The sequence below is a fragment of the Ciona intestinalis genome, unplaced genomic scaffold (assembly GCF_000224145.3).
Source record: "Ciona intestinalis unplaced genomic scaffold, KH HT000075.2, whole genome shotgun sequence".
NCBI classification, from domain to species: domain Eukaryota; kingdom Metazoa; phylum Chordata; class Ascidiacea; order Phlebobranchia; family Cionidae; genus Ciona; species Ciona intestinalis.
Genome location: NW_004190397.2, coordinates 683032 through 694523, shown reverse-complemented (window position 1 = coordinate 694523; position 11492 = coordinate 683032). Strand labels below are relative to the sequence as shown.

Here is an 11492-nt window from a genome sequence, read left to right as displayed (position 1 = left end):
CTTTGGACAAAACCACTATAACATAATTTAATAAGCTTACTGCATGACTTTTTGCTCCATAAAATCTTCTTGAACAAAATATTCTTCAAGATATGCATTGTATGGGCGTGGCCATGCTTTATGATAGTTGTAATTCCATAGTTCAAATTTCTTCATTTTGACTTTACCCTATTATTTTAATGACTTACAATTTATTTTAATGAGTTGTTTTAGCTAGTTATAAATATTACTCTTATAGTTTTTATGTTATTAAAAGTCTAATGATGCCAAATTTTGGTTAAAATATATATATGTATATATATCTTTAGTATTTAGTAGGTTGGGGTAAGATGGTTCATATTTTCATTGTTTTTATCATTCCATTTGGTAGTAAACAAAGAAAATTTACAGACTTATATAACCGTATCCCCACAACTCCCAAAAGAGCGTTGTTAATTGTTAAAAACATGTTTAGAAAATATGGGACATTATTTTCTAATAATATCCATCCTATCCTAACCTACCATTTCTTATATTAATACATGATGTTCTAAAAATACATGATGTTTACACACCTTAAACACAGGTAATTCTTCTGTAGGAGGCAGTGGAGCTTCAGCTGGCATATCAAAACTTATTGTACAATAATCAGGGTCTGCATCTCGTAAGTAACGTAAGTCAGTATCTAGCCATTTCTCCAACCTTAAGACCTGGGTAATGAATAAATGAATTTTTGATATTTATATTTTCTTTCATGCACAATGAAGATCAACCACATAAATTATAGCATGAGTTTTTCTGTTTCATACACCTCATACCTGCTTACAGGTATTCTGTTTCCAGCATCTTAATTTGAATGTCGATTTTATTGAAATGTAAGTTTTATTTGCCATGCAGCGAGGATATTTTATGGTTAAGGTTTCAATAAAATACCTTACTCTGTAGTTTATAATATATAGTAGGGTGGGGGAAAATGGGACACCGTTTATTCTATTTCTCGTCCTATTTTGTAGTAAACAAAGACAATTCAAAGAATTATAAAACCGTATCCTCACGACTCCCATAGACCGTTGTTAATTGTTTAAAACACGATCAGAACGTTTGGATAGTGTGTGCTGAAGGTGTCCCGCCTTTCCCCACCCTACTTTATATATGCTAATTTTATGTCAGTGACTCACAAGATCAGTTTTGGGAAACATATTATGTCTGGTATAGCAGCAGCACAAATTCTTTGTTTACTCTAATGAATAATTCAGTCTTAATGCAAAAGCTTTACACTGTACTGTATATGAGCAAACTTGTAAAGCCAGTACTAGCTATAAACCTTACACTTAACTGCTAACTGTTATTTGCACAAAGCAAGGAAGTATGTGGTAACATGATCATAAGGGGTCGTTAAGGTTTAGAAATGTCAGTCGTAAATTGTGGTCATTAATTTAAAGTACGATTGAGCAGATTTTTTCATATGAATAAGGTCCTACAGCAAGGCACAGCGTAAAAACTGCACCTATCTCTAATCTAGAGGTAATGGGTTCACGACTCGTCGCTACTACCATTGTGGGGCCCAGTTATGCATACACTGACACGCACGTCCTAGTTAAGCATACACTGACACGCACGTCCTAGTTAAGCATGCACTGAAATATGTAATGCAACTTACTTCATATTTTAACATCACTGGGCTGTAGAGTTGATATACTATTTCAATGCCTTCCCCTTCAACAATATTTCGAAGCAAAAACTTGCAGCCGAGTCCGAAACCATCGCGATATAAACAACGACCCACAAACCTGTTAAAAAAAACAATTATATATAGAATTAAAAAACAGTATTTAAAGCTATGAATGAATGTAACTTACTTCATCCTCGCATGGTCGGAAAATGACAGTCGTTTCATACACCTTGTGCCTGCTTACGAGTTACCAAGTATGTTCATGGGTATAAATAGTAAAAAAAATGACTGACAATCGCCGTGAGGCACTTAATTAGTAGCCTATTACCCTTTTGTTGCTATTTTAGTATTAACAACTAAATAAAAATACGACTAAAAAACTGACAAAAGCATGCACAATGCACAAACAAAAGAACTATGCAGTAACCTTCTTTGAATAAAAAAATGCTTTAAAGGTTATTATCATTTAAGTTAAAATACGCCTATTTTTTGCCTTGATGTTATTTTGTGTGTGATTATTTTTGGGTCACTGCTACATTATACTGACCTTGATTGTTGACCTGCAGCGTGCTGATCATACACTGTAACTGCGAGAATTGAGCCAGGATAAAACTCTGGAATATTCACAACATTTCTGCGCCTCAAACAATCCATTCTCTCCAAGCGATATTTTAGTTTATTTCTATGCCATTCTGGCCGCACTAGTGGAGGAATGTATTCGGAACTGAAAAGTTTTGGGTCTTCTCTGCCCTGGAGATGAATAATAATGAATGTCACTTATTTGTAACTGTGTGGTAGGCAATGTTGCAAGTTATAACACAGATGTTCTGTTTCATACACCTCATGTTGGCTTAAAAGTACCGCATTGTAACTTTATGATTCATTTTCTGTATCGCTGAAAACCTGGACAATCAAATACAGATAACGAAGTTGGAGCAAAATATTTAGAAATCTTTCCCAAGCAGACATAAGTTCACATTACAAGCAGCTTCGAGCCTTGAACACGATATCTTCTAGTTAAGACTATTGCTTTACCCTAGGCACCACATGGCCAAAGGTAGTAAAAAAATTTGCTAAATTTAAAACATAGTCTATTATATAGTAGGGTGGGAGAAGATGGGACACCTTTAGCAAATATTATAATATCCAAATATCCTGATTGTGTTTTAAAGAAATAACAACGGTCTATGCGAATTGTGAGAATACAGTTTCATAATTTTTTGAATGTTCTTTGTTTACTATCAAATGGGACGAGAAAATAGAATAAAAGGTGTCCCATCTGCCCCACCCTACTATACTTATTAAATTATCTTAATATTAATGATTCGTCATTTATTTATTAGTTGGTAGTCTACATTTTATAACTCACAGGAACAAAGGAGGTTTTCGAATCGTCAGATTTTAAAGTTGGGCGTTTCGGTTGAACGAATGAAGAAGAAAATCTTTTCAAAACATTTCGACGTGGCATGGATATGATGTTAACAGCTGAAACAAAAGTGGACAAAGTTTTAAGCTACTAATTTATCTTTATGTGATGGTGGAGCAATGGAAGTCAATATAACATAAGTCAATGTCATATTTTTACTCGCCGTGCCCGCTTACCAGTTAACCATTTTTGTTTGTGGGTGATTTTTCTCTGTATGACCAAGAATTTGGACAACCCATTAGTGATCACTGAGTTGGAGCAATTAATGTTAAGTGTCTTGCCCAAAAGTCGTATTATACAGCATACACCCACAACAGTTGTGGGTTTGGCAACCACGCTTTTATTTGAAACTTTTACTCCCAGGCAGTTGTTACCGTTAGTTTTTTAACGACTGTCGTTTTTCTGCTATTTTTTTCTCTTCGTTGTTTTAGTTAATTTGATATTTGTTACCATATTCGCAGAGAAATTTTTATTATGTATATATATACAAAGTAGGATGGGGAAAACGGGACACCTTTAGGCTTTAGCACATAATATCTAAATATATTTATCATAATTTAAACAATTAAAAACAGTCTATTGGAGACACGAAGATATGGTTTCATAATTCTTTAAATGTTCTTTGTTTACTACCAAATGGGACGGGAAAATAGAAAGAAAAGGTGTCCCATCTTACCCCACCCTACTATATATAAATATGGTTGTACTTACTTTCTGTTCCATGATAATTTAAACAACGTACAGCAGGTGTAAGAATCCTTATTGACATTATTATACAGAAATACCTTTTTAGAAATACCAATGCATCTGAAAATGAAAATATGATCAATTGCTCAAGTGAATAATCATTCATGGGCGTATCATGTATCACCAAAATCTATCACGCGTGAAAAGTAGAAAAAGTATCAGGTTATAAATTGAGGTTATTTTGCAATATTTATGTTTCTAATTCACCTTGATTAAGATACTAACAGCAAGTAATGTATTGGATTAAGACTATTTAGACAAAAATTTTAGTTACATAAATATGTAATGCACGATTTGCATAAATTTCCATAATGGTAATGGAGTATACAACATGTGAAATATAGCAATTCATCGTGACTATACTATAAAGCCTTAATGCAAAGAAGATATGTACAAACAAACATAATATGTACCATTTCATGTCTTTGGAAATAAAACAGTAACACATGATATGTGGTACAATAAATTATACACGTTTTTTTATTTGATTTTTTCTTAATTTCCAACACAACCCAGAAAAAAAAAATCGAAAAATAAATGTTTTTACATAACAGACTGATAGAGTACTGTGGGGTAAGATGGGACACCTTTAGCACATAATATCTAAATATCCTGATCGTGTTTTAAACAATTAACAACGGTCCATGGCAGTCGTGATGATACGGTTTTATAATTCTTTGAAAGTTCTCTGTTTACGACCAAATGGGACAACAAAATTAAATGAAACGGTGTCCCATCTTCCCCCACCCTACTATTATAATGTTTTATGTTTCTAAACCACTTTACACACGCAGCATGCCCTGTTACAGTATAGTTTTACCACTTTTACAAACACTGTGATAATGTAATGATACAATAACATTTTACAAACTTATAAGCTAAAAACCAGAAGATTATTATTATTCGGAAAATTATACAATTATTTAAAAATGGCAATAAATGAATTAAGCCTTTGTTCAAATTGCAATTTAAAACATGTCAAATAAAGTATGGTATTGCACAATTGTTTTTTTACAAACATAAACACAAAATTACTATCTCTGATTAAAATAGAAACCTAAAATAACCATAAATTTAACCCAAATGCTACTCGCTACTTGCCGGTTATCTATTTAAACTATCTACACACAAATATATTGCATCGTAACCATTTTTCTCAAGATTTATAAAGAATCTAAAACATTAATATGGCATTGATAATTGATAAATATAATTTCTCTTCTGTAGGGAGGCAAGGCACTCCTGGGGACCTGGTATTAAAGGCAGAATTGGCCTATTACCAATCAAAACAAAATACTGGTCCGTATTTCTTCTTATAGACAGAGTTGGCCCATTACCAATAAACAAAATTACTTGTCCATATTCCTCCTTCTAATAGACAAAGATTGCACCACAGTAGGGTCAGCAAGGGTGCTTATATCTCCAAGGTCATCAACTTGACCAGCCGCAACTTTTCGAAGAATCCTCCTCATAATTTTCCCAGACCTCGTTTTCGGAAGACCCTCCGTAACCAGCATCTGTGATGGGACAGCAAATGATGCAATACGCTCACGGACCAATCCCTGAAGCTCTTTCACTAGCGTTTCATGATCACGTGAGAAGTTTTCTTTCACGGTCACGAACGCGAACGCTTCTTCTCCTTTCACAGCATGAGGTACCCCTACGACAGCAGCTTCAGCTACATCCGGATGTTCATCTAAAACATCCTCAACTTCCGCTGTTCCGAGTCGATGTCCACTGATGTTAAGGACGTCATCCATTCTCCCCGTGATGTGAATGAATCCCTCTTCGTCCCGCTTCGCCCCGTCTCCGGAAAAATAATGTCCCGGAAACGGCCGATAATAGGTATCCATAAACCTTTCATGGTCACCGTAAATAGTCCTAGCCATTCCAGGCCATGGATTTTTAATACATAAAGCGCCTTCATTTACCCCCTGCAAGTCCTCTTGCTCTGAGCCTAAAATTGCCGGCTGAATTCCAAAGAATGCCCTCATAGGCGCTGCCGGTATAATCTTATCATTAGGTCCAGAGGGTCTAGGTGTTACAGCAATGCCCCCTGTTTCAGTTTGCCACCATGTATCTACTACATCACATTTTCCATCCCCCACAACATTATGATACCACTCCCAAGCTTCATGGTTGATAGGTTCGCCCACACTACCCAAAACTTTTAAAGAAGACCGGTCATATTTTTTCACAAATGAATCCCCATAGCGTAACAGTAACCTTATAGCTGTAGGTGCCCCATAAAACTGGTTAATTTTCAGTCGTTCGACCATTTCCCAATACCTGCCAGGGTCTGGATATGTGGGTATACTTTCAAATAATACAGTAGTTGCCCCATTAGACAGTGGGCCATAAACCACATAACTATGGCCTGTTATCCACCCTATATCAGCAACACAGCCGAAAATGTCCCCATCATGATAATCGAACACATACTTTTGAGTCATGCTTGCATAGAGTAAGTACCCAGCTTGAGTATGCACTATTCCCTTAGGTTTTCCGGTACTACCAGATGTGTAGAGCATAAACAGTAAATCTTCACTATCCATAACCTCTGGGGTAAAATTTTCCGAAGCTGTTTTCATTGCAGCGTCTAAGTCAATATCCAAATTAGTTTTCGGGGCGTTTTCGCCGGTTCTTTTCGAAACAAAGACTCTTTTAACGGATGGGCATTTTTGCACTGCGGCATCGACAGTTTTTTTCAGCTCAATAACTTTTCCACCTCTTACACCTTGATCTGTAGTGAGTATAGTTTCCACTCCTGCGTCTTGTATTCTCTGAGCTAAAGCATCTGCACTGAACCCAGCAAAGACAACACTATGCACAGCACCTATGCGTGTACAAGCTAGCATAGCAGCCACAGCAATAGGGGATACAGGCATATAGATTGCCACCCTGTCACCGCGCTTTACTCCACTGTCTTTCAAGCAATTTGAAATTTTACAAACCATCGCCAAAAGCTGTGAGTATGTGACTTTTTCAGTGTTGCCAGGCTCATCTTTTTCCCATATTAAAGCCACCTTATCTGGGTGTTTTGCAGCGTGACGGTCAACACAGTTAACACTGACATTTAATTTTCCGCCATCAAACCATTTAATGTTACCAGAATTCATATCACAGTCTGACACCTGTGAAAATGGCTTATACCAGTCCAAACGAGTTTTGGCGAGTTCCCCCCAAAAATCGTCCGAATTGTTGACCGAAAATTTGTACAAATCTTCATAAGTCTTCACTCCTTTAAATTTAGCAGATTCTGGCATAGCAGTTGTTAGTGGGACGCCATTTTTCAACACATAGCTGCTAGTGTGTATTGAAGGCAAAGTTTTGCAAAATTTTGCACTGCGATGCAGCCTTAATATCAGATTCATATTATGACTAAATTCTTAAGTTGCCTGCAAAAAACAAGAGTATAAATTGGCAGTAGGCGGTAAAAAAACGTTTATTTAATTTTACTGTTGTTGTTAAGAGGCATAATTTTACCAGAAGAGAAAATTTACATCGTTTTTTAATTGCATTAGAATTTTGAAATATATATTAAAATTTGGATCATGATAAAATTCAATAAACATGTTAACATAATAATACAATGCCTGTTTTATCTGCAAACAATTGCACATTCACAAGGTATAGGTGTCATATGCCCAAAACACCTTTTAAAAAATGTCACTCATTTGCATTGCAGTTATGGTTGTATTACGCATAGGCACCCAACTTTTGAATGCAGGAATAGTTAGACATGCATAACTTTACAACAAATTTGGTGCTAATTTTCGATTAATGCAATGCAGAAAATTTCCGGGTAGGCCTGCCTAGGTTTGGGCCTATGATTCTAAGTAATAATTTATGATTCCACAAAAAATTTGGGGCACAGATTCAACAAAACAAAAACGATATTTTCTGCCTAAAAACGATATGCCAAAAACGATAGTTTTTTAGAACCTGGAATATAAAAGTCAATTTAAATCTACACCTGAAGGTATATTAATGCCAAGGCTTCCCAAAACATTTGTAACGGGACCTGCTAACCCAGCTTGGCTGTGACACCCTTGTAAAAAGTTCTCAACTAAATTCAAATCGATATTAACCGGCGCGTTATCTTCATTTAATTTTTGTTCTTCTGTAGAAATATTTTCACTAACGCCAGCATTTTCAGACTTGAGTTTTACAAAACTTTTTCCAACAGCGGTAGCAGACAATTCGGAGTCCATTTTTTCCATGTATTCCTGTATTTCATTTTTTTCTTCCTCTAAATCTGTGTCTGTTTCTTCATCGCTTGTTAAAAACTCACTTGAGGATTCATCGGACATATTCTCAGCATGACCAAGCATATTTTCAACGTTTAACATAAAATTTTCGACATCAAAAACCACTGGGGATATATCATTTGTAGTTTCTACGCCCTCGAGGCCAGAGACTTCACCCACAAAAGTTTTCATTTTTTCCACAGTTTCTTTTATAGTTTCCTGAGACAAGTCCGCAGTTTTTTTCTTCTTTTTTCCAATATGCAGATTTTTGAACCCCAAATTCATTTCTTTGGTTAACTCTTCAACTGCGTTTTCGTCTAAATACATCCATTTATCAGAACTTTCATTAGGTAGCTCTTCCAGTATATCTTTAATGACAAGTGTCTCTAATTTCGGAAACCCACTTTTTCCCCAAATTTTAAGCATTTTCACCATATTTACAAGCACATCTTGCTCAGTAGGTACATTTCTATCCGAAACGCAATTTTCAGTGAAAAATTTTTGTGCCTCAATTTTTAATTGATTATAAAGTTTGGACCCTTCCAGTTCATTCCGGAAATAACCGGTTTCTTTAAGGTAAGAAACAAAACTGTTAAACTTGTCTTCATCAAATAAAGCAGTTTCGGCAGAATTTTCAGCACTTTTTGTTGGTTTTACTTTAGAGCAAAGTATCTCTAAACCGTGAGATATTTTCATACCTAAGTCAACACCTTTGTTTTGTTTAGGGGGTAGGGCAGAGCTGGGTAAATACCCACTACGCTTGTCTGCAATGAACTGCTGTTGCATTAGCTGTGCATAATGACATCGCGTCATTGGTATTTGAGACCATACACGATTTTCCGGTTTAAAATAAGTGAAGTTTCTACAAGCTCTTAAATCAACGGGATTTCTCAAATAAAACGCTTGCACAGCTGGAGAAATTAGGGATGGGTTCTTGTCCAATAAATGCACAATACTTTCGCACAAGTACACATTTGCATGAAACACATTATCTTGACATGGGAAACCACTTATACGTTTCTGAATACATGAAATTATGGAAGAGCTTGCCTGTGTTAACCATGGATAATTAGACACAGCATCTAATGCTTGCTGTAGGGTAGGGTCCCCAATAGGCAGTATGTCAATTTCGGACGGAGAAGCTGGTTTAAGCACAATATGTACCAACCCTTTACTAATAAATACTCTGTTATTACATGTTGTAGGTGTAAGCCATTTTGGTAGATATTCAGCAGCCTCTATTAATAAGAACTCGCCATCACTGTCATTTATAGTAGCAACCAATTGAGTTAGGCTTATAGTTATCTTGTGCAGCAAATACACAATAAACCATTCGTCGTCAACGGAATCGCCATAGTTAGTATTACCTTTTAGCGAAAATGGTGTTGTTGTTTTGCATATGCTTAATTGGAATGGCTCGTTTTGCCAGATGTGTCCATGCGTTTCTTTTGCAACTATTGCTTGACATTTTAAGAGAATTTCTTCCAGCTTGTTGCAGTCTGATAACTTGTTTGCATATAAAGTGTAATGCGTAACATTGTCAACGAAATTCGTCGGTATTTCGTCCATTTCGCAACACTTACGAATTACCGAATACAATCAATACTAAATACTACATACATGGTATGAACGAAAAAGTGCAACAAACTCTGGAATAAATTAGAATAAAGTTACTTTCCGTATCTCTAATTAAATCACATGTGTGCCACACCACAACGTCTACAGCATAAACTTTGGCAAGGGTGATAAAAGATTTTGTCTGGTGCAGAACTTTATATTCACTGCTCAGTTTCACATAACTTCCTTTTTTCCTTTTTAATTGTCTCTCTCGTTTTCACAAAGACGAGTTTACGAGAGAGACAAAATGTTTTGGTATATATATCTGTTTCAGTAAACGAGAGTCGACTGTAATTCGTAATACTAATTAAAGGTGTACGCATTGTAAATCCGCGAAATAGTTTTGTATATGCGCAATTTCACACGTGTGGACAATTCAAATGTTATTTATAAGATCTAAATATGTAATACTCGTAGCAAACAAACCAACAAAGTTGGTGTTTATTCATATTAAACCAATATGGGTATACAGTACTATCTTTTATTCAGATAAGGCAGAGTCCGTGTATAAACAACGTTTTATTTCTGCATAAAACACATGTTTATAAGAACCTACAATAACGGTAGCTGAGTAAACACAAGCTATAAGGTTAAGAGGAAACCAAACAATTAACAGCCTTAAACCTCTAGTCTAGAGGAGAGCTTTCTAACCACTGTGCCCCGGTACCATACAAGCAAGTGACATAATCATTTTTTCAAAAGTTTATTAAAATATTAACATACATCAACGATGCAAGAATTAACAGAAAAGACGCTATGGATAAAGTATATGGAAAAGAACTAACAATAAGTAGATGGCCATTGAACACCCCAAAACCTATATAGTAGGGTGGGTGAAGATACATTTAGCACATAATATTCAAATATCCTGGTCGTGTTTTGAACAATTAACAACGGTCTATGGGTCGAGAGGATTTTGCAATTCTTTAAATGTTCTTTGTTTACTACCAAATGGGGTGAGAAAATAAAGTTAAAAGATGTCCCATCTTTCCCCACCGTACTGTATCCTACAGTGAGGCACAAGTTATTGGTTGAAAACAAATTAATAGTTTATAGATCAAACTAAAAACGTGCATAGACATAAAAAAATATATAAAATAAATCATACAAAATATACCAGTAATCAAGACTCATTGCATGAATGCTGCATTACAGATGAAACATCATTATAATCATAAAAATTATATTTATATCTAGAATTAAAACGTTGAAGAACTATCAAATCTGTTTTAAAATCTTCAGATTTCTTAAAAGATAATAAAAAAAATTGCAAAAAGCACAATCAAAATGAACTTAAATTTGTCAATTATGCAAAAGCAGAAGGTTATGAAATAAAATAATGATAAAAATACATCAGTCGGTTTTACATGCTAATGTTTAAAATTGAAGAACAAAACTTTTATTGAAGACATGACCTGAATCCCAACAAGCAATATATCATACAGTAAGTATTTGGTCTTTTTGCTTGCTGTAAAGACAGATAGTATTTAAATATTGACATGACAATGCATTGACAACTAAAATAAGTTTACACTGCAGACCACACTACCCTTATTTAAATAAAGTCACAATATGGCATACATACATAGTTTGTAAAATTGGCACAAACTCACTATTTGCCATGTTAAATATGTGACTTATCAGTGCAAATGAAAGTTGTTCACCTCTTTACTATTTAAACAGCAACCAGAGAATGGTAGTATAATTCAACTTCAGTTTCACTAACAACACTCCACTTGTCAGTTTGATCATCGTAAAATTCAATCGATTTCACAATTTTGCCATTAAAATCCAAACTATG

General features: G+C 35.1%; 3 protein-coding genes and 1 long non-coding RNA gene across 4 annotated transcripts in view; all 4 read right to left on the bottom strand.

Moving 5' to 3' along the window:
* Positions 1 to 4761, bottom strand: part of LOC100182580 (39S ribosomal protein L19, mitochondrial-like) — a 7443-nt gene extending 2682 nt beyond the window's left edge. Inside the window, exons 1-6 of the mRNA XM_002119350.3 lie at positions 3789 to 4761; positions 3021 to 3136; positions 2199 to 2401; positions 1640 to 1769; positions 555 to 689; positions 41 to 168 (exon numbers count right to left, since the gene is read on the bottom strand). Coding sequence (XP_002119386.3) covers positions 41 to 168; positions 555 to 689; positions 1640 to 1769; positions 2199 to 2401; positions 3021 to 3136; positions 3789 to 3930 — 854 coding nt within the window. The 5' untranslated portion in view covers positions 3931 to 4761. The remainder of the gene's footprint in view (positions 1 to 40; positions 169 to 554; positions 690 to 1639; positions 1770 to 2198; positions 2402 to 3020; positions 3137 to 3788) is intronic.
* LOC104266550 (acetyl-coenzyme A synthetase 2-like, mitochondrial) lies at positions 3886 to 7218 on the bottom strand. Its single transcript, XM_009863017.3, has one exon. The coding sequence runs from the start codon at positions 7196 to 7198 to the stop codon at positions 5174 to 5176; it is 2025 nt and encodes a 674-aa protein (XP_009861319.2). The 5' UTR covers positions 7199 to 7218; the 3' UTR covers positions 3886 to 5173.
* Positions 7219 to 7222: 4 nt separating this feature from the next.
* hsignallingt1 (HsignallingT1 protein) lies at positions 7223 to 9722 on the bottom strand. Its single transcript, NM_001078270.1, is given in 1 exon segment — positions 7223 to 9722. A coding segment is annotated over 1 exon segment (1860 nt). The 5' UTR covers positions 9644 to 9722; the 3' UTR covers positions 7223 to 7783.
* Positions 9723 to 10023: 301 nt separating this feature from the next.
* LOC113475003 lies at positions 10024 to 11492 on the bottom strand. The gene is made up of 2 exons (XR_003396734.1): positions 11356 to 11492; positions 10024 to 11159 (listed from the first exon to the last, which is right to left on the bottom strand). It is a non-coding gene; the product is annotated as an uncharacterized LOC113475003 (long non-coding RNA).